We start from the raw sequence: 23,240 nt of genomic DNA, 5'->3' as shown, positions 1-23,240 counted from the left end.
TGTACCGTTTCAGCTCACAGCTGAGCGATGCCCTGCTATTGTCTTTCAGGATCAGAGATGGTGGAAGCACAATGCCAGAGATTTGAGGTCCGTAGCAGTGACGGTGAAAGGATGCTATTTTCGGCAGACGAAGAGGAGGTCAGCATTGGCACAGAGAAGCTAAGAGTGACAGGTGAGACGATTTTACCCCCCAAGAATTCCTTCAAGACCCCCGAATGAATTTCTACCTGGAAGGGCACGACTTGGGGGAGGTCCAAGGGGGCACGGACTTCCCTCAAAAGTATAAAAAAAACATTCAGTGCAATTATAGTTGGAGCACTGCATAATATATCAGGGGCCTGCTTCTATAAAGCAGGGTGACTGAGTTATCTGGATGAATGCACAGAGTAAAACCCAAAACCCTTCCTAATCTGGAACATGGACTGAAGTTAAAAGAGCTGCCCCGGGTTTTACTCTGTGCATTTATCTGGTTAACTCCGTAATCCTGCTTCACAAATACTGTATGCATTGTGAATTCAGTGGCTTCCGTTCAAACTGACACGCATTCATCAAACTATGGCGCAGTCACCCAGGAATACACCGGGAAGGATTTCATTTCTGTAATCAATGAATATATCGAGGAAGCAGAAACGCAGACAGCTTCAAAGCCTTTGTTGTGTGTGACGGGTAACAGTGATCCAAGTCTAAACTTGAAGACCTGGGTTTGAGGTCAGGCATCTGTTTGAGGCAGAAATGAGGACTGATGAGATCTGTAAAGCCAGATTGGGAATGACAGTTATGTAGCTGGATGGAAGTGCAGCTCGGTAGGCAAACCGATAATGTTAAATTCAATTTTCGCAAAATGGAGAAGCCTAATCCTTAACTGTTGTTAAACTTGTCTCAAAATTGATCTTTGCATAGCTGACTCACTGTCTTCTCTGGTGCGTCTCGTATGCTAATGCAATGCAGTAATGTTGGAGTTCGGAGGCTTTTTTTTTCCTTCTTGCTGACATTACCTAAATTTATCTTTGGAACCATGCAACTGGAACAGGCAGTTTAATCAAGTTACCAAGCCCTTGATAGCACCATAATGTCTGTAGCTGCATAAAATGGAGAATGTTCTTCAACAAATTCCTCCATGCTCTCATGTAAATTCATAAAGATCGCTGATCTTACACAATAACACTCTGACATCTGATATCAGTTTTAGGCTGTCAATTCTCCCTGCTTCACTCCTCAGTGTCGGGATGTAATTATGAAATACATACCCCGGTATAAAATCCAGCTATGACCATCTTTAAATTACCAGATACAAGCTGTTTCAAACCATGATGAGTATGGAGCTGATCTGAACTGGTCAACCAGCTACCGGCTGTTTCAAAACTTAACGTGAGCTGTTTTGTTCAGCAGGGTGCTAAACTTACTTGAGATATTCTTGAATGATTTATTTTTTAATATTCTAGTACAGGCAAGGGTGATGTTGCTATGGGCTACAGGTATTGTATTGGCTGAAATAGTCTGGTGCTGGGATCAGTCTGCATTGAGCTGTTAGAGGTTAGAGGTGAAAATGCGATTGCGCTTTGTTTGTTTCCTCACTCCACTGTTTTCCCCAATTACTCAAACTGCCAGTTTGATCAAGTGAGAATCATTCAGGTGGTGATCAGGTCGCCGGGGCCAAAATAGATTTGTCCCAATCCGTTCTCTGGGTCCTTAAAAACAAGAGAGGTATGAGGAAGGATGATATCTGAAAGTTATGGGGATTTATTTACCGTTTCAAACTTTGTCCCTCGCACTGTAGAAGCAGTGGGATTACGGATATTGAATTCCATGTCCGAAGAAGCTTTGAAAGAGTAGAAGCTTGGGACCTCATTTATAAAATGTATTTGGACTTAATCTTTGACATGAGTTATGGAAAGATCTGAGATTGAATAAAGCTATGTACACTCATTTAACACACTGTAGTGTAGTCTGTCTTACACACTGTCTTATGAATTGCCCTTGAACTTCTGAACACCTGAATTTCAATATACTATATGAATCTGTTATATAGTTTGGCTGTCAGGAGTTGTCAAACTGTCAGGGGTTTGACGTTTTGTTACCATAGAGACAATAGAACCCTCATCGCAGACCGTCGCTAAAGTATGAATGCAAAATGTTGAGCGACACTTTCATTTTTGTCGAACGACACTGTGTGACAAGTATGAATGAGGCTTTAGCGTATTTATACCAAAGTTAAGCGCAAATGCTCAGTTTATCCAGGCTGTTTTCTGCAGGATAATCACAATACATTAGTGCTACTCTAAATAATTTTCTCCCACTGTAAACAGTAATTCAATTTCTTCTGCTTTCGTCTGCAATGTTGTCTGATTATTATGCCTGATTAGTCTGTCTTTTGCAAGGTGTTTTGTTTCTGTTAGTGGAATCTATTATTTGGATTAGAGGCTCGTTTTCATTTTTAAATGTTCAGCAACCTATAAATTAATTGGTACAATACAAATAATCACAGCATGCCCTTGTCTAGCATTGCTTGAATGGGAATTGCCTGAGTGTGTACTCCCAGCCTTTCTCAGAACAACGCACTGGGCCATCACAGAGATGCTGTGAGCTGAAGACCTACAGTAAACCACAGCCATTTAAGATAAGAAGGAAGCCTGTACGGATTGTTTTTGCTGTATCATAACAATACAAGAGTCACCACAGCGGCTGCTAATTGTCCAAATGACTGTCAGGGGGGCTCAGTGAAATGTTACCAGAGTGCTTTGCTCCTGGCTGTCTCCCGCTGGCTTACTGGCCCCATCTAATGGCAACTGTGTGCCCTCAGCTGCCACTGGGTATACGCACTGGGCAGAGTACCTGAAATGTCGAAGCACTGCCACGTTTGATTTTGAAATGTGTTGATTTTTTCAGGTACCGAAGGCGCCGTCTTCGAGCACTCTGTCGAAACGCCACATATCCGGGCGGAAGCTTTTCAAGATCTGAAGTAAGAGACGACGCAGTTTTATTTTGTGTTTGTAATTAACTCTGTCTTTGCCGTCAATTTGTTCTCACTCTCCCCGCACATACACTCACATGTCTTTTCTCCACTGGATACCATTCACAGTTTCCACGATTGATATGCAATATTTCTTTCCTCATATGGGGATTTTGTATTCAAGCATGGTTTGAAAATTATTTCAAATGATCCATTGTTGAACCAACAGAAGGATTATGAGAAGTTATTAGTTCTGCTATTATTTCATCTTGCTTTTATTACACCACATGACTTGATCTGCCACTGGACTAGCCTGTTGGCAAAAACAGACATCTGTTAACTTCACAAAAAATTAACACAGATTGAAGCTATATAATGGAACTTTGGACTATAAAGTATTTTATGTGTTGTGCTGGTAAATGAAAGATTGTAATTATGGGAGTACTTTATTTTTTCTGTGAGTAAAGACAGCCAGCTTCCTACACATACAAACTGTGCTTACCCACAGCATGAAATGCACTGACCTGACTCCACCGTTCCCATCTCTCTCATAATTACGTTTGACAGACATTATGAATATTACTCTGACTTCTCAAATTTCACAATTATGAAATTGATTGTTCATTCAAATGCATAAAGCTATCCATAATCTGATTAAGCAAATACTTTTGTGTGATTTGATTCAAGTGGCATTTTTGTGTATTTATTAAAATCAGCGGATGAGTTAAATAGCAGCACTTAGTTCTGAGAAAAAAAATAGAAACCTTTTTCTCGTGTCAAGTACGTTTTCCTTCTTCTGAAAAGGGGGCAAATTATACAGTTGAAGTAAATGGGACATGAAATGGCTTGGTAGAGCCTATTAAAGTCTAATGACTTATGCTATAGCATTGCTGAAAAGGGAATGTAAATCATACCTTGTTTGAATTAAAATAGGTATTATCCTTTCTCAGAGAACATTTGGACTTCTGTTTTTAAATAATAAAGGTTTTTGATTTGTTTTTGTCATTTTAAGTTGACCTACGTCGATGTCTCTGTGGGCCAAAATAGTGTTTTAAATGTACTTTTGCTTATATTTCCAAGCATGGTTTCCCTCAGTTTTCAGAATTCTGTTACTTTAAATGACTCTAAAATATTTGAAAACAAATATGTCTGAACCAGCCAGCAGTATTGAGGAGGTTGTTGCTTTTATGTGTATATGAGTCTGGCCAGCCGAATAACCTTCTGTCAGATCTGCAGTGTTGTATGGAGAGTGTTACATATTAAAATATAAATAGAGGGCAAGTGCAGATGCAGTAGTCAAATATGTTTTTAGGCCTGTGTTGTTGCTTAGGCACTTCTCTTCCACATCTTTGCCTTCAAAATGAAGCACTGTTATGGTCACATTCATGTTTACAACCCCTGATTTTCTCTTTGGTTTGTTGACTCAATATATCCATTTGAAAACAGAGTGAAGGGGAGCGTTTTTCTTTCTACAAAAGTACGGACATAATTTCAACTCCCGAGTTCCCATGCTTCAATTTGCTCTTTGCAATGTAATGTTTCTATTTTCATATACACCTCTTTTTTTTTTAAATCTTTCCCTACATCAAAACCACCACTGAAAATAAAAAACTACCTCTGCAAAAAAACAATGCATTAGTGTAAATTGTACTATATAGTTTTGTGACCATATTTCCTTTTTGAAAATGGGAGAGTGCAGGTTGGCTGTTTGTTTTCTTTGTTTGGCAGATAAGAGAAGATGGTGCCCAGCTTATTGTTCTTTCCTCCCTCTGTATCCTTGCTCATTGAATTCATCAGAAACACACCCAGAAACTCAAGCACAATCCCTCCACATTGTCTGTTATGGGGGCAGCCTGTAGCCTACTAGCTAAGGTACATGAGAGAGACCCAGAAGGTTGGTGTCTCAAGCCCTGGTATACCCACGATAAGATCTCCACAGCTGTCGGGACCTTGAGAATGCCCTTAACCCTGCATTATTACAGGGGGGATTGTCCCGTGCTTAGTCTGATCAACTGTAAGTGGCTTTGGCTAAAAGTGTCAGAGAAATAAAAAAATATTTATTTGTTACTTTTTTCATGTTTTATCTGTTGCGTTCTGTATATCAGTTATAATGCTTCCATGAGAGGTGTTTGTAAACAGAGAGGAAATGGCTCCAAAGGATTTAATTCTGTGAAACACTTAGCACTTCGTCTTCAAAGCTGTTAACTGAAAATACAGATTGCATCATTATTAGCTGGAGGGTTTGACCATTGGGGCACCCAGCAATAAAGGTACAATTATTTTGTTTTAACTACCTCTACTCTCCTATGGGGGAGAGCACCATCTAACAAACTGGCCTGTTTTTTTTTTTTGTTCTTGCTTGAGTGCGTACTGACTATCAACTAGTCCTGCTAGCTAATTCTGCCGTAATGAGATTGGAATTGATCAGACTGCTAGAACCTGAAGAAAAGGCTTTGGTAAGATCCAGTCTAATCCAGACTGACAGAGTGATAGGTTGCCATACAGTCGGCACGCTCCGCAAAGCAACTGTCTGCTTTTGTTGTGATTTGTTATCAAAGGGAAAACTCAGGCACACTTCAATAACTTGCAAGACAGTTTCACATTTATTACAAACTAAGTGTTCACTTCTTCAAAGGGTCTGATGAAGTTTTGGAGGAGGATCAAAAGCTTAGGTAATTGTAAATGTAATGCTTTTTGTCAGTAATGCAGTGTGTAGGAGTTTTGTCTTTCATTACAAGACATTTTTACCTTTGCAGACATGCAATATTTGCAACAACTTTTTTCAGGGTATAAGGCAGGCATCAATGCTGATGTTCATCGTTCAAATTTTTCCAGAATTACAACGTAAATATACTTTCACATTTTTTATGGAGTGCAAAATGAATACATTAAAGATTTATTCTCTCCATTGCAGAAGTCCCACACAGAACATACATTCAAGAATGAATGATGAGAAGGCTTTAATTGCATTCAGAAATGCACAAAACTTCATGAACAAAAATGAATGTTACTTTGGAAGATGATGATTATTTTTACATTTATGCATTTCTATCCCAGCATTCCTTCAGCGCTTATTTTGCCGAAAGCCAAAGTAACACGGTGTTCTATTGAGCTATATTTATGACAGCAGTTTGGTTTTCACATATTTTCATGGGCCTGAGGGATGCTACAATAAATGGATGCTCTTTTTTTTGTTGGATCAGCTCTTCATATTCCATTCATCTCCCTTTTGCACCGAGCGCAGTGCATCATGGGATTTTCACAGCTCACTTGGAATAAGGGAATTCCCTGGTAATGAAAGTGATTTATAGATGAATGGCGTTCCTTGCATGACACAGTGTGCATACAGTGTGCATTACACAGTGCGTGCATTACATGGTGTGCATTACACAGTGTGCATACAGTGTGCTGCTGGCCAATGGTAAGAGTCACAGAGTGGGGTGGAGAAAAGCTAACCTGGTACGCTCGCCAACAGAAAGCATTCTCGCAATGTTGCTGCAATGTTGTGGCAATGTTATAAAATTGAAAAAAAAAAAACATTTCAGTAACATTGTGAGAATATCCTGTGTGATCTCAGACACTCAACAGAACAATGTGCCTTCCAGTATTCTAAAGCTACAGTAAGAATCAATCTTGTCTGGGATTTTTCACATAACAGTGGCAACAACTAGAACTACAAGATCAAACAAAGCCCCCCCCCCCCTTTTTTTTTTTTTTTTTTTTTTGTTTGGGTAATTCTCCATTTTCCAAAGGAGCAGGAAGCAGGACTTTGTGTAGCTGGCCCTGAATGGCAGTGGCTGAAGCCCAGAGCCATTGCTCCCTGTCCTTAGATAAACAAAAGCAGTTGGCGAGGTCAGACTCTTGGGACCGCATTCCGTGAAAACATAAACAGTATACACACCTTCTGGTCATAACATATTAACTAACATCTGTCAGAGTTTCCTTTCCAAAGCATTGCAATAAGCATTTTTTTACCATGCCACTTTGAATCTTAGTAGTTGCTATAGTGAGAAGAATTAGAATGAAGGTAATATTTTAAGAAACATTATCATTGGGCAGTGGGCACTGCTGGCCTGAATGAGTCCATATGAAAAACAGAGTCATGATGGACACACAGGGGCTTGATATCTGAATAAATAAATACTTATGTATGAAATATTACAATATATGTGTACTGCATTTAATACCAGAAGACTTAAAGGAATAGATTTGACTGCAAATAAAAATATATGTTTCTTTATACGTATATACAGTATACGGTGTTACTCTTAATCTAAAGAAAACATTTAGCATTAACATTTTTTACCAAGCTATCTGCATTTTCTGAATGGACAGTTTATCCATTTTAAGGACAGTATTAATACAGCAATGTTTGGAAATCATTCCCTTTGAAACCCAATGGTGGCCTTTCAAAGATTGTTATCAAATCTTCTGTTTACCATTGTGGAAAGGCAGTGACATTGTGGTTGCAATTAGTTGTGCATAAACATGAGACAGATTATCTACGCATGGGCATGAGAACAGGGGACATTAATTGGTGTGACACTGTCCTTCATATTGTCCTTGACATATGTTGCACAAGCCCTTACCAATGCATGCTAAAATATCTCACAGAAGAGCTCTCATCCTTTATCTGTGAATTAACAACAATGTTCTTCATGATTCTACCCAGAACTTATGTTTCTCTGGTAGAAAGCATACATACAGCTACAAGTAACTTACTGCATCTTTGTGAAATTAACCAGAGGCAGGTTTTATACACACAACAAAAATAATTATCCATTTTACAGAAATGCATCACAGAATCAATGTGACAGTTATCTGGCATCCAAAATTACATACTTTTCTGAAACTACTTAATGCTTGAAGTTTTGCTATAATTTTATTTATACAGTGCTTCTGAAATGTCTTTTACAAACTGACACAGACAGAAGAGATGTGTCGACAAACCATTGATAGTTCTTGTAATTGGTAGCTACATTACCATCTCAAACGCAGAAATGCTAAACTGGTTATCCATCTGAAAAGGCATTCTCTCATGCCTCGGTACCCTGAATCTAAATTCTAAATTCTCCCCACCACCATTTAGACAGACAGAAGAGAATACTGATCCAGTATCTACTGAAATGGGCAAAGCATAACATGGATCCAATAAAGAATGTCTCTTGGCTTGATTGACAGACAGACATAGACATGCCCAGTTTGGATGTACCAGTCGTCTTTGCCCCAATCAGAAAAAATGCCAAACGCATGTGCCTTCAGGTACCCTGCACAGAATACAGAGCAGAGGAGACTGTCATGTCCTGCCAGTGCATTAAAAAACATGCCTGGCCTCACCCATCAAAGAGATCTAAATCTAATTGACTGAAAAGACTAGAAACCTGGACAATAGATTCCTTGTACAGCAGCTCTAATTTAGAGAGATTACAGACACATGGCTCTCCATCTCCTCTGACCTTGACGTGGTCTTCACAAGGGCGCTCTCCAGTGTCAGAAAGAGGCGATGTGAGGAAGCCCTTTCTCTCCGCTTCCTGCCAAGGTATTTTGTGAGACAAAGAAGAAATGTCACAGTGATTTCTCAGTGTGCACCCAAACTCTCTTTCATTTGGATGCTTTGAATTCCTCTATTGTCCACGGTTACCGAATTCATTCAAATTTGATTTGTGTAGCCAAATATTGTGCTTATTTTATTTATTTGTACAGTTAACGAAACATGTTATGAATAATAAATAATACGAAATTATGCTGTTGCAGTACAAATTTCACAACATAATCATTGAACAATACTGGGAGAATTCACATTTCTGAAATAACAATTAAGAAGCAAGCATAAAATGCTTTCCAAAAGTTATTGTAAAATGAATTATGCACCTCTTTCTGGTTATTATTCCCAGAATCACATATAAATGCACAATCATTTACACTGAGCAGTGGTGGAGCAAGGACGAGGAGATTGAATACCTACCCTGGGGTACATTTCCATTTACTGCCTCTAAGATCACCTCAACAAACTGTCCTCACAGGCAACAGCTCTTCTGCTTATTTAAAATGAAGGACTTAACACCAAATAGAGCCTCGAAAGAGGAAAACATTCAAAGCAAATACATATTAATGAATACATATTTATTGTGCTCACTTGACCTGCAATTTATGTTTCCACTTTCCTTCCATGAGCAATTCTGTTATCTCTGATAAATTGAGTCAGACGGCGTGTTAATTTTTTAAAAGCTCTCCAGTACACAGTCTTTGCTCCGGGTGAACTCCTCGAATTGTTCTTCAGAAGTTTCAGTATTCAGAATGACCTGGCTGCGGTGTCCATGGCAAGGCGGCACAACTCCGGTCCTGGAGGCCTGTCTGCCAGCTGGTTTTTCTTCCAACCAGTTACATTAATTTATTTTTCTGACATCTCTAGAAATGATGCTGCTTCACTCCTGTACTTGAGCAGAGTAAAGTCTTTAGCATACACTAGCAGTCCGCAGCTGTAGCTGGTGCATATGCAAATGTCTGATCAATTGCATATTGCTTCGCTAATAATTAAACTAAATAATTAAGAGCAGCAGTTGGCACAAAATCCTGAAGTGGATTGGCCCCTGCTGTGCACCCATGGTCTATGTTAACGTATATGATGAAAAACAGGGCCTTTGCAATGCTGAGCTCTATGAAACCACCTTATTTTCAACAATAAGATATAGCTGCATCTGGATATTTTGTTTCCAACCATGACCTAAATGGCAGCGGCTGCCTAGGGAAGTTTACGGAAATTTCGATTCTGAAAAGTGAATTTATCGTTCGTACATTACGTTCATATCTCATCTGCTGGATTTGTGTCGGTCCTGTCAGGATATCTCCTGCCTAATGGTTCATATTTCCTGTTTCTGTAAAGCATATTTGTGACAGTATATCTGTTAAAATCCTTTATACAAAATGGAATTCAGATCAATTGAACCATCCCTTGTGGAAGAGGGTTTGATTCAGTGACTTTCAATGAATCCAAATGTTGTGCCAAGTGCAAAATTCTGCAATGCATTTGACCATGACTGTATTGGGACACCCTTCAAAATGAACAAGTAAGAATTCAAAATTACCTCAGGGTCAGCAAGACCCTGTATATTTTGTAAACCTAACTTTTTCCCCAACTTTTTTTCACCTCTTAGTGACAATGTTGTTTTTTTTTTTAGTTCTCATAATGTTTGCCCATTTTCAGTTCCAAAAGTAGCTTTCCGTTTTCTTGGCAAGTAATGATGCGGCTACAGCAGGCTAACGGCAAACTTTTCTTCATTATTGCTTGTTTACAGCGCTGAAAAAAACATGGCAAGAAGATTGTTATCTGTGATTTGTGCTTCTCCCATTTCCCCGTTTGAATGACATCGCATTAATTTATATCTCTGTGCGCCTGGCCAATGAGGAACCATTTTGAAAATGGTGTTTGAAAGTTTCTCAGCCTATAATGGCCATTCTTTTTTTTCTTCCAGAAATCTTGTCTACACTTTTCTTCTTTATTTCACCAATGCCGTAATGGCCACCAAGTAGAACAAAGCTTTACTAACATCTACATTATTCTAATGCTATAAGAAGAATTAGGAAAAACCTCTTAGTTCTTTATGTATAAACATGTTTAATAATTGAATGTATCTGCAGTATGAGAAACAGCAGCTCTGGGTTCTGTTTTTGAAAACAGCAGTAAACATAATGCATAATGGAGACTCATTCTTGTCAACTTGTCAGGTGTAAACCTTTCTCCTCCATCTGAAGGCTGTCCTTTCAAGCGCCCCTGCAAATGTACCTCAGATTTCCCAGCCAACATTTTTGAGTTGTCAGCGAAGTGCTGTCTAGGCATTCGGGTGAAAACCCGGCTACTTTTGGTTAAAAAGTTAAAGTTTTATAGCCGACTAGGACACGGCCAGGCTTTATCTGGGTAAAACCTGAGCTATATTGGGGATATCCTAGTCTGTTTATGTCAAAATGTCCCTCAACCTAGATTTCCGCCCTTCTAGACTTCTTGATTCCAGCTTTTGCTCCCTGTGTTATTACGTCACAGAAATGGCTCAGTGTCTTTTCAACGAGCAGCCCGTGTTCTTCTCATCTCCTTCCTTTGTTTTACTTCCAAAGACCTGGATTGACTGATCTGTTTTGAAAATATCCTGAGTGACATCCACGACAAGAGAAAGGGAGCTCCCTGAATTCTCGCTCACAACATCACGCTGAATCCGATTTGCCAAAATGTCATGGAGCTCATCCTGAACTGATTGTGAAGGTACTTTACCGAACCTGTGGCTGGAGTGATAAGTGTTTTCACTTAGCCATGCTTTGCCAATAGTTCAGCCACAGAAATGAAATGTGATTGGATTATGTGGATCTGTTTTTTTTTTTTGGTTTTTTTTAATGTCCAAAAATGTCCAAATCCTCCTTGCATTGGGTATAGAAACACTCCATGGACATGCCATTTTAGAAATGTCATCACCTTATTTCTATCAGTTTAGTCAAATAAAATGAAAATTCGAATCGGGCTCTGTTGAATCAGGAGACAACTGACAACTAAACGGGTTTCAGAAAGGTAATTCAGTGCATACTAATGGCATTCAGATATACAGTAAATCAGAGCCAGATGCTGGTTTCATTGTCCCAGGACCAAATGCCTAATGGGAATATGCATGAATGAACAGAAATTTCCTGGAAATGATCACATTCTCACGATTTTCCATCTCTCACTCAATCATGATTTACACGTATGGTTTATTATTATTAATGGAGATGGACAGATAATTATAGTCGGGGGGGTGGGTGGGGAGGGGGGTCTTCGGCCAAAGACGGGTCCTCTCCTAACCTTTCAATCTCAGGGTAATAACTTCGGAAAATAACTTCCTCCGTCTCACCTCGAGAACATTTCTTAATAAAGGTCATCCCTGAGTGTCCCTGATGTGGAAAATCTCCTTCATGCTTTTGTTTCATGGCGAATTGATTATCGAATTGCCCTTTTTCTGTGTCCGGCAAATCCCTACAAAGATTACAATATGCCAAAGGCAGTGCAGGCTGGATTCTGAGTAATACCAGAAAATCTTCACGTATCATGCCTACTCTCGCATCGAGCTGGCGATGCACAGATATCTCTAACTCTCCAGTTTAGCTAAGGGCCGGCAGGGCTTATGCCTCCCCAGCGAAGCGCGTCTCCCCCCGCTATTAAAGCACGCGGAGGTGCGTCTCCCCCCGCTATTAAAGCACGCGGAGGTGCGTCTCCCCGCTATTAAAGCACGCGGCGGTGCGTCTCCCCCCGCTATTAAAGCACGCGGAGGTGCGTCTCCCCGCTATTAAAGCACGCGGAGGTGCGTCTCCCCGCTATTAAAGCACGCGGAGGTGCGTCTCCCTGCTATTAAAGCACGCGGAGGTGCGTCTCCCCGCTATTAAAGCACGCGGAGGTGCGTCTCCCCGCTATTGAAGCACGCGGAGGTGCGTCTCCCCGCTATTAAAGCACGCGGAGGTGCGTCTCCCCGCTATTAAAGCACGCGGAGGTGCGTCTCCCCGCTATTGAAGCACGCGGAGGTGCGTCTCCCCACTATTAAAGCACGCGGAGGTGCGTCTCCCCGCTATTAAAGCACGCGGAGGTGCGTCTCCCCGCTATTGAAGCACGCGGAGGTGCATCTCCCTGCTATTAAAGCACGCAGAGGTGCGTCTCCCCACTATTGAAGCACGCGGAGGTGCGTCTCCCCGCTATTGAAGCACGTGGAGGTGCGTCTCCCCCCCCGCTATTAAAGCACGCGGAGGTGCGCCTCCTCGCTATTAAAGCTCGCTGAGGTGCGTCTCCCCGCTATTAAAGCACGCGGAGGTGCGCCTCCCCGCTATTGAAGCACGCAGAGGTGCGTCTCCCCGCTATTGAAGCACGCGGAGGTGCGTCTCCCCCCCGCTATTAAAGCACGCGGAGGTGCGCCTCCCCGCTATTAAAGCACGAGGAGGCGCGTCTCCCTGCTATTAAAGCACGCGGGAACGTGGCTGAAGTCGCCAAACGGTTACGCGTACCTGCGTGTGCTCCCCCCAGTGGGCTCATGCTCTCACGGCCCCCAGTATAACAGTCCTCTGGATGTTTTTTTTAGGTGTATCGGTTCATTACCATGTGGTGATTTGCATATGTACAAACCTCCCCGCGTGCTGCGCCTTCCCACGCACCGTCTGAGCGGCCCTGCTGGGCAGGCTGCACGCCCCCGGCTGGGCCCCAGTCAGCTGTCTCTGCTGCGGCTCCCGGCTCTACAGGTGACCAGGCCTATTCTGCATATGGTGTATATAATACACTGATTTGTAATGTCTTGCTTAGTGGTCTGAAACCTGCGGGATAAATTGCTGCAAGAAATCTCTCCACGATTCCCATCGCACTGCCTCTAGTTTTTTTCCTAGGTTGTTTGTGTTCCTGAACTTGACTTGACCTGCTGTACATAATTTGTTTCTGTTTTGTTCACTTGTATTATTTATTTGACTGGTACGGAATGATCTATAACATTGTGGGGAAAAACAGATGAGTACAGAACAGTCAGGATGTGGGATTTACGAAGTAAAAAGAACAAAAACATAATTTTGCCTATCAATTATCCCAAAGGACAATACGCCAACTCTGAATTCCCATGGTGTCTGTGCCAGGCTCTCTTCTTTGTTTTACTCAGATGACGTCTCAAGGTGTGAAGTACAGTGCACTAAATGCTCCAAAACACAGCATGGGCTTCCACTGCTATGCTGATCATTCCCAAATTTATGTTTTAGGGATGCATCCACCATATCGCCACAGTGGAACATGATATCATGATACAACTGTGTGAGTATAACTCTTTTTAGAGAAACCCGAGGCTAGAGCCCAGAGATGCCACACATATACAGAGCCCTGCAACAGTATTGATGATTTTAATATCCTTCAGTCTCTTCAGAGGTCAGACATTACTGATTTCTCTCTCTTTCTCTGCTCTCTGCTTTGTAAAAATAAATAAACAAAACCAATGAAGATGACACATATAAATGAAGAAATTGCTGAGTAATGATATAAAACAGGAATTACTATATTTAATCACAACTTCTTGACTTGGATGACGGCAGTACTTTTATTCGTCAAAATACTCACCTTAATCAGCTTCCTGGATTGTCGCTCGTGCAGGCTCATGTAAACCTACAGTATTACCCCTTCTCTAAAGATGCAGCGCCCCTGGGTCCCTGTTATGTACAAACCAGATTACTGCGTCTAAATCTTGCTCCTGACTGATAAAGCTCTGTGTGGATTTGGCCCCATTTACTTTTGTTGCCTCCTGCAGGGATCGTTTGTTTTACTTTTAAGGTTTTAATTGGTTAGTTAATAGTACTCTCACCGTCCATTCCTAGCCTAATTGTTTTTATTGCTTTTTCAGTTAAGTGACTTGCTATTTTACTCTCCTTTGTATTTGAAGCAATAAATTATTTAGGTATTAATGTCATATTTTAGCGCGTCATTGGGATTTATAAAAGCTCTTTATGTATGAAGTGCATTATCGCACTTGCGCAGGGCTGAAGGAGGAACCGTGGCTCTCGTGTGGCATTAAACACTAATTCATGAGAGCAGGGTTGCCATGCACCATACCAGTGTGCACATTACGATGCCTATAAGAAGAGTAAATGCACAATCACACTAAATTATACTGTGCACAGGCCCGGAGACATCAGATACTCGCCGGGTTCGGTTTTTATTTGTATTCGGTTAACGATAGCTATGCCAGCGAATTGTTATTTAAGTATGATACTGTACATGCGGTAACCTGAAAAAAGTATTTGCACCCTTCCTGATTCCCTCTATTAGTGTGTCACACTGAGTGGTTTCAGATCTCTTGACAAAATGTACTTTTCAGCATAATAATTATTATTTTTTAATTATTTATTTATTATTATTTTCATGTATTTAAAATCAAATACCCATATCATGCCTGTGAAAATGTAATTACTGCATAAGCATAACTGATTGCACCACTTGCAGCAGAAATAAATGCAGCCAAACACGCTATAATTTGCTATCAGTCTTTCACATCGCTGTGGAGGAATTTTAGCCTACCCTTCTTTGCAGAATAGCTTTAATTCAGACAAATTGGCAAGTTTTGCGAGCTGAAACTGTTCGCTTCAGGCCCTGCTACAGTATCTCAGTTTAACCTGACCCTCGCTACGGAAAATACCGGAGTAAGAGTACACTTTCACAAACCACGGAGGCCTGTTCTGAAATGGCAGCTTGAATTTATGTTGTGCATACAGTGATACCTGGCTAGATTGATCACCCCATTCCTGAGTTTCACCGCGCTGATTTTAAAAGGTGATAATAACCATAAATAACAGGGCATGTGCAGGTCACAGGCAGGTAGACCGTGTTCAGTGCATTCCAATGATGATCTGGGCGGCTACCATTTGGTCCTTGAAATATAAATGACACAGTTTATGCCTTTGCACAGATTGCTACAATGAGAAATTATGCAGAATATTCCCTTTATATGTCCTTATGTCAAAGATGACTGGCATTTCAATTCTGCATGGTATCTGAACTTTAAAATACAATATATTAAAAAAATATCTAAAAAAAAAAAAGTGGCACATGCTGTCAGATTCAGTATAATCACTTACTTTCAGGAGAGTTTTTCATGGTAATTTTACCTTTGAATTAAAACATCCATCTGTCCAAGTATCAGAATTCTGGTGTTTGGCAGTCTCTGCTTTTTTATTTTGTCTGAAGAAACAATGGCAAACGATGATGCATGAAATAACATGTTTCGGGATTCTATTGCCATTAGCGCCGGTAACCAGGGATCGTTTTCACTCCAGAATCTTGTACTGCACTGTATTGAGCAAGGTTCATTATTATGGTATACAATGTTTGACACATTCAGCAGAGAACTGAATTTCCAGTAAAGATTGATATCAGCTTCATCTTCATAATGCAAACGTAACACATTCACAAGCGCTACCTCATTTATTCATCATGCATTATTACATGCTTCAGCAAGCACATTGTAAATAATGATTTTTAAACTGAACATAATGTATTGCTCAGTGTATGGTGGCCATACATAAAATTAAAAATGATGTAGCCTCAAATATACATACTGAAATAATTAATATAGTAATATAAATCTGCTGTTTACCGCCAAGTACTGTGCATTATTAAAACAATTTGCAGTTTATCAGATATATCTTAATATGCACTTTTCTATGACCTGGCAAGCACTTAGCTGACTGCACCATTCTTTGCAAACTCTGGAGACTAGTTTGCGTGAAAATCCCAGGAGAAAAACTGGTTCTGATATGCTCAAACCACCAAACCACCCTGTCTGGCACCAATAATCATTCCATGGTCAAAGTCACTTACATCACATTTCTTGCCCATTCTGAAAAACAGCTGAACCTTTTCACCACGTGTGCATGTTTTTATGCATTTAGTTGCCGCCATATGATTGGCTAATTAAATATTTGCATTAACAAGCTGGTCCTCTCCTAATAAAATGTTCACTGAGTGTATGGATATGGTTTGCATGCATTCAGCTTCAAAGCTGTAGTAGATGTTAGACCACGTTTCCTCAGTATTGCTTCATTGGATTTCTTATGCCTGTGAATGAACCAGGCACCTGTACAAATGCATTTAACTCTGATATATTCCAGTCATTCCACAGATATATTCAACAGTTAATTATATAAATGTAAATGTCTGTCCCATTGCATTCAAGCAATATTTTATTTCATAATGGGCCTGTGTACCTTGATTCTAGGATTGGGATTCTCTTGGACATTTTGCGACTCTTATATTAATCAGTATCGCTTGCCCCCTCGGGTTGCACCATCTGTCTGGGAATGCCTTCGGTTAATGAGAAATGACAAACTTGTCCAGAGTAGAGGCAGATGTCTATTGGTAATGAAGAATGTCAAATGCCAGGCACACAAAGGTATTGCTATATGATGTACAGTATCTAGCAGTAGGAAATATGAACAGCGAGAGGAAATTTCCTAGTGAATCCGCCCTTTCATACCTTCTGCCTTGTTTTGGAGTCCAAGTTTCACGTCCATAGTAACAGTCTGCATAATATAGGCATTCCGGCCCTCTTGGAAAAGGGCTCAGGCTTTTGTTCTAGCCCAGACTCCTGATTCTGCTCATCATCGTCTCGATGGGAGACTGTGGATGCTTAGTTAAACCAGGTGTCATAGTGCTGAGCTAAAAGAAAAACATTTCAGAGAAGATTTGACACACTGGTCAAGAAGCTTGGCATAGCGTGTCTTGGCATAATGACATTCCTACAGTTATGTTGTCTACAGGTATATTAGCTTCCTCATTCTTCAGCATGTCTACAAGTAAGGCCAGAATACAGAAACACAAAGCATTTATAAAGGTAGGTAGGTAGGTAGGTAGGTAGGTAGGTAGGAGTGGACTATAGTGTGTGAGTGTGTTTTTCCCACTTCCCAGTGTGCTGTTTTACATTCTTCCTCAACCTCACAAATCTTGTATTTCCATTTTCCTTCAAATATTTATGATTCTGTTGTAGTGGTCAGACAGTCGCAGACAGCGTGACATCTGGAGTGCCTTGAGCGAGCTGTCAGTCAAAAGTTGAGCAAGTGCCTGCGATGCTGTGTGGGCTGCTCTCGGTGAAGGAACTGTTGGCATTATTAGGCTCTGTACTCCTTTACATGCATTGAATTTTAATTACTAACAGTGTCTAAATGTAAATCCCGGAGTGCAGTTATGGCTATTCATAATCAGCCCTTTCCTCTGCTGTCTGTTCTCGTGCTGTTCAAGAGCAGTTGAGGAATGCAAAATGTCCAATTTTTATTCAGTTTAAATCTATTGTTAAGAATAAGAGAACACTCAACAAATACTGTGAAACACCTTTTATATGTATTCGTATTTGTGTAAATTCATGTAAACAAATGTTAAACTGAAAATAGCTGAATTGCATTTTCTTCTACGGTAAAATCATGTGTTGCATTGTGATGAGAACCTGTGAGCAGAACCAAGCCAGAAAAATGAACAACTACTCAAGGGAAATACAGACTCCGTTATCGTTTATATGAAATTATGGATCATCTATAGTTTTATATAACTATCCGGATGTTTTTATAGCTTGGAACTGCAAAAGCAGGGCCATGTGAAAATCAATGAATTCTTTGAATTGTTGTCCACAGAAGGACACTCAGTAGACCACCACCTTTGATTTCAGCCACACAGTAATTGAGACCCTGCATGTTTTAGCATTCAGAAGCGACGGCCCTTTCTGCAAATGACTTTCAGATGCGCAGAACTGGCAGAGAGGTTTTTTTTTTTTAGTTTCCCTGCCTAATCAATGCCGCGCCATGGCAATACATTAAAACTGTATCCGAGGAAGTTTGAGCAATTATCCGTCCAATTTCACTCTCCCACCGCTGACCCTGCTGTCCGCTTCATTATTTACAAGATCTATGGCACAATCTAGTCTGCGAAGTCAATGCCGCTGAGACAAAAAAAAGTATTGATGCTGGTAGGTGTTTTAGATGAGGTAACTTGTGTTCGTCAATGCTTATTTTGCAGGCTTGAATCGCCAACAAGGACGCTTACAATGGAGGCCCCGAAAGGGGTGGAAATAACCGCGGAGGCCGGGGGTCTTGACGTCTCGTGTCGAAAAGACCTGCTACTCCAGTCCACAGAAGGAGAGGTGAGACCGCCTGATGGATACATTCATGCTGTTTGGAGTGTAGTAGCGAAGTCTATAATTCTGAATAACCGAGTCCATTTTAACTGACATCGTCTATTAGGCAGAAGGATTTTCACCTGATTGCCACCCGGTTAACATGGTGGCATCGAGTAGTATTTGGTTCTTACAAGCTGTTCAAAAGAAAACTTGATGCCTACAACCTTGCCCTTTAGATTTGGCAACTTTAAACGTTTCTTTGCTGAAAAAAGTGAAGCATTTTTATAGTCTGCATAGTACTTCAAATGTTTTTGATGAAAAGGTAAAAAAAATGCTTTTTGTAGCCTGAATATAACAGGGGCTGTCATCAGCCAAGGTTGCCATGCCACACTGATACTCCCTTAGCTAAAAAAAAGTGATCATGTTGAATTTCTATCGTTCTGCACTGGCCTTGCTTTAGAAAGTGAGGATGCTATTAAATTAACTGTCAAGCAGTTCAGCGACACATCACCCTGCCTGTCAAGTTGCAATTATATTTTGCACTTTTAGCTGAATGTCTACCTTCAAATTGGACAAAGCCCATTCAATTACCTGTGAATTTGATCCAAAATGATTTGACTTGCAATCACTGCTCGTGACACACAGTGGACCTGCACCCACCTCTCTGCTGTGGCTGTGCGTTCCTCAGGTGGTTTTCCTGGGCAGGTACATTTGAGCGCCCTGTGGTGTGGTGGGCCCTGGTTCTTCAGTGCAGGGATACGTTTGTCTATACTCCCAGGAATAGAGTACAGGTACAGTGGAGGTACATATTTAGTCTTTAAGGAACACCTTTCTCAAATGCGCCTTCAAAGTACAATAGTGTTCCAAAAATTACCCTTAAAGAAAGAAGCCAGGTTCACAGACATAGATTAAGACTAGACTAGTCCTAGACTAAATTCAAGATTCTTCATACCAAACTGGCCTCTAAACTATTTATGGCCCCTGTCCTATTGTTTCAGAAGATCTTATGGATCTTAGCACAGTAGTATTTTTAACACTGAATCATTCTCCTTTCAAACTTTGTCATGAAAAATGATCCATATAAAAATATTTTCTCTTGGAGATGTGAATCAACAGGAAAGTATTACATACTGTTTCATGGCAGGCATATTTCCCAATTGAGAGAGCAGCCGTATCTTCAGAAACCAAAGCAAACCAAATCTTACCTACCCAGTGGTTCATACTATTTTTCTAAAGTGAACCAAAACACAGTAGAACACAGTTCACTCATGAAATCAAATTAGCCTTAAAAACGACTAATAATGTTAATAATCGACCTATAGCATGAGCACAACAATACGTTGCTGCAAGTGTACAAACCGTTAAAACAAAATAGAAGCAAAATAAAACAAAAATGTGTATGACAAAACTATAAAGTTTCTTATAAGTTGCCAGTTATAAGTTGTCAGTTGTCATGGTGATTTATTTTCTGATGTGTTTTTGTTCTGTTTGCCTAAATGACTTCAGTAGTTTAATTGCTTTTCCTCTGCAAATCTGTAGCAATGCTCATTGCTCTCGGCGTGCTTTGTTTCATCCCAGGGACATTAATAAACAACAACTGAAGTTTTAGTTTGCATGTATCTTCTTTATCAACAGCATTGCAATATGTCTCTAGGTGTTGATAAAATGCCAGTTTGAATTAAACTCGAACATGGTGCTTTTTTTGTGTGGGAGACTTAATAAACAGTACAAACAGTTGTCAAAGCTTAAATAAATCCGTGATTATGTTTCATTTCCTTGACTGGCTCAAGCATGAAATTGGACTCAAAGCAACAGGCTGTATTCATTTCACTTAATCTAAATCATGTTTTTAAGAGTATCAACAACTATGAATAAATCAACCTTATTCACACAGCCAATCAATGCACACGGATTCCTTGAGGACTTGGCCGTGGAATGTCGTCAAATTAAAATGTGTCTGGCACGATAATGAAAGACTATACACTAGGAACACATACACATGAATATTCATATGAATACAAAAGTGAAAGTTAATACTCATTAACTCATTAACTCAAAGGTTGTCCGTTTGATTTACAGCTCAGCTAATGCCGTTGTGTCCTTGAGCAAGGTGCTTAACTGCTAATGTTTTGGTAAATACCAAATGTGAATGTATTGTATGTAAAATGTCATTTGATATTTTCTGTGGATAAGAGCATCTGCTAAATGGCTAAATGGCTAAATGTAATTCATATTGACTTCCTGATGTATTCAGAATCTTCTATATACTAATACCCAATTTTACAAACACAGTTAACATTAAAGCGTATAATTAAGGCAAGCTTGGGTTCTTTCCCTTGACTGACATTAGTATGTTGATGTAGTTGTACCACAGTTTGAGCTGCTCTACCTCAGCATACCAAGGTACGGTTGATGGCTCTGTGCTTTTATATGTAAATTTCCTAATATTAGGAACCGTGCTTTCCTCTAGGGTCCTCATCACATTTGTCCCTGGGTTCGATTTGCACTTCATTGTACGTTGCTCTGGATACGAGCGTCTGCTAAATGCCTGTAATGTAATGTAATGTAATATGTAATAATAATGTTCTTAACTGAGCCTTCTAACACTGATGTAACAATCGCTTCTGGTAAGTGAAAGTAGTGGAGCTCTACAGTAGAACACTGACTCAGAAGTTTGGAAGAAAAAAAAAAAAAAGACCTTCCAAAAAGCCTACTCTTCAAAGGGTTAATGTGGCTCAGACAGAGGTGTTTGTTTCCCGTCCAAGAAGGGGTCACATGACCTGGTGAATGGCTTCAGGTGCAAATCCATACGAGTAGGAGAGAGCTGCACAGTTCTTTAGCACAGCATGTTCTGATTGCTTCTTCTTGTTTACATACCAAACACACTCTCTTCCACCCAGTAGCCACTTATTTTGCTTCAAGCGGTAATAGCTGATTGGGTTTCCTGTTGCAGCCAGACGAGACACTGCATCTTGGACACAGGATCAGCAATTATGTAAAAATGGATAACAGTAAAATATACCCATTGGCTGCTGCATATCTTAATTTTTTGTTCTAATATGTGTCCTGTGAGTAGCTAATACAAGATTGAGCATTGTTGTGTTTGGGCTAGAACAGTGATAAATGCTTTAAATGCTGAATGGAGGGCTTATTCTGCACGGGGAAAAGGAAACTAGTTGCTTCCAAATACATTCCCAAAATTCAAAATTCTTTGGAATAGCTTCTTCACTTCATGAGACAATGAGGATACATCACAACAAGATAAAGGCAGGCATGGTTTAATGGGGGGGGGGGGGGGCAAAGATCATCACGTGGATCATCACATGGCAAAGATCATAATGGCTGGGGAGTCATTTGGTTTTTACAAAAGCCACGAGAGATTTCATATGGGAGAAGGCAAACATACACTGTGTGGGATTCACTCGAGTAGATCATTGCCTAGGCGTGGTTTAAGTGTATAACACTCTCTGAAGTTGACAGAAATTATTGCTTAAGGACAGCGGTTGATCGTCTTCACTGTATGCAAAACCTTCCCTTTCCCGAAGAGCGGAGTGTCTTTCACGATGGCAGTCCCCCCCTCCACCCCCCCCCCAGCCCCCATCCCCGGTGCATACGCAGTCAGCCGGCGGTTTGAGAAGCGTGACACCGCCGCTGTTCATATGACACGGTCCTCTGATCTCAGCCAAATCGAGCGTTCATGGAACATTCTGGAATGAGGCCTGAGACAGAGCTTTCCGCTCCCGTGGGCTCAGAATAAGTTCATTGGCTTCCTTATGGAAGAGTGGGAATATACGTATTCCTCCTGCAGATTTCAGGACGCTGGCAGACCTCGCCACCACAGGCAGCAGAGGCTGTATTGTATCTTAACCCATTGATGGCCAGATTTTCCCCAGAGATGTATCACTTGCACAGCCTTCCATATATTGTTTACAGGTTTTTTTTCACAACTGTATTTTCAAGTAATGATTTTGAATGTGCGGCACATATTGTCTCCACATGTGGGTAATGCATGCAATGTTGCAGTGTATTTTATTCAAGATTGAGTGAAAACAGGTATCTTAGGCACATAGTGTCTTTTGTCAATGAAAATCTTATTTTAAAGTAAAATATATGATATTATGTCTAGTTGACGTGAACTTTAGATACCCATAGACTAAAATTTGTCAACAGACCATATGTGATCTCATTGTGGTTCCATATCAATATATAAATATTGTATATTTGTGAAGAGCATAAAGGTCATAGTTCCTATTTTCATATTTCTGTTGATCATACTGCATATTTGCTCAAAGCTCAAAATGCTATTTTTTATTTTTTTTTGCCATTTTACTGTTGCTGTATAAGATGTTTTAGTTGTTTAAAGCACATATGATTTAAACAACTAAATGTAATTTAATTTAACAAAATTTTGTTATCCCACAGATATTTTTAAATGCAAACACAATCCGACTGGGAAACCTTCCGGTGGGCAGGCCGACAGCGTCCCCCGGGCAGCCAGTGTCCAAACAGACTGTGTTCGAGGTGTGCGTCTGTCCCAACGGGAAGCTGTACCTCTCCCCGGCCGAGTCGGCCTCCACGTGTCATTCCACGAGCAACGTCTGTCTCTGGAGCTGAAAGCGGGCCGGACTCTCACACCAGACAAGCCTTGGGATTGGTTC

At 40.5% G+C, this 23,240-nt stretch overlaps 1 protein-coding gene across 3 annotated transcripts in view; it reads left to right on the top strand.

The window, feature by feature from the left end:
• Window positions 1-23,240, top strand: part of LOC133135414 (zeta-sarcoglycan-like) — a 149,820-nt gene that overhangs the window by 126,184 nt on the left and 396 nt on the right. For all 3 annotated transcript variants that reach the window (XM_061252396.1, XM_061252397.1, XM_061252398.1), the window contains exons 5-8: window positions 50-172; window positions 2,887-2,959; window positions 18,483-18,606; window positions 23,005-23,240. The exon at window positions 23,005-23,240 is cut by the window's right edge and continues 396 nt beyond it. In XM_061252396.1, the coding sequence (XP_061108380.1) occupies window positions 50-172; window positions 2,887-2,959; window positions 18,483-18,606; window positions 23,005-23,196 (512 nt within the window). In that variant the 3' untranslated portion in view covers window positions 23,197-23,240. The remainder of the gene's footprint in view (window positions 1-49; window positions 173-2,886; window positions 2,960-18,482; window positions 18,607-23,004) is intronic.

The sequence above is a fragment of the Conger conger genome, chromosome 8 (assembly GCF_963514075.1).
Source record: "Conger conger chromosome 8, fConCon1.1, whole genome shotgun sequence".
In the NCBI taxonomy this organism is placed as follows: Eukaryota; Metazoa; Chordata; class Actinopteri; order Anguilliformes; family Congridae; genus Conger; species Conger conger.
The sequence above is the reverse complement of the archived record's forward strand: the minus strand, read 5'-3'. Positions and strand labels throughout refer to the sequence as shown.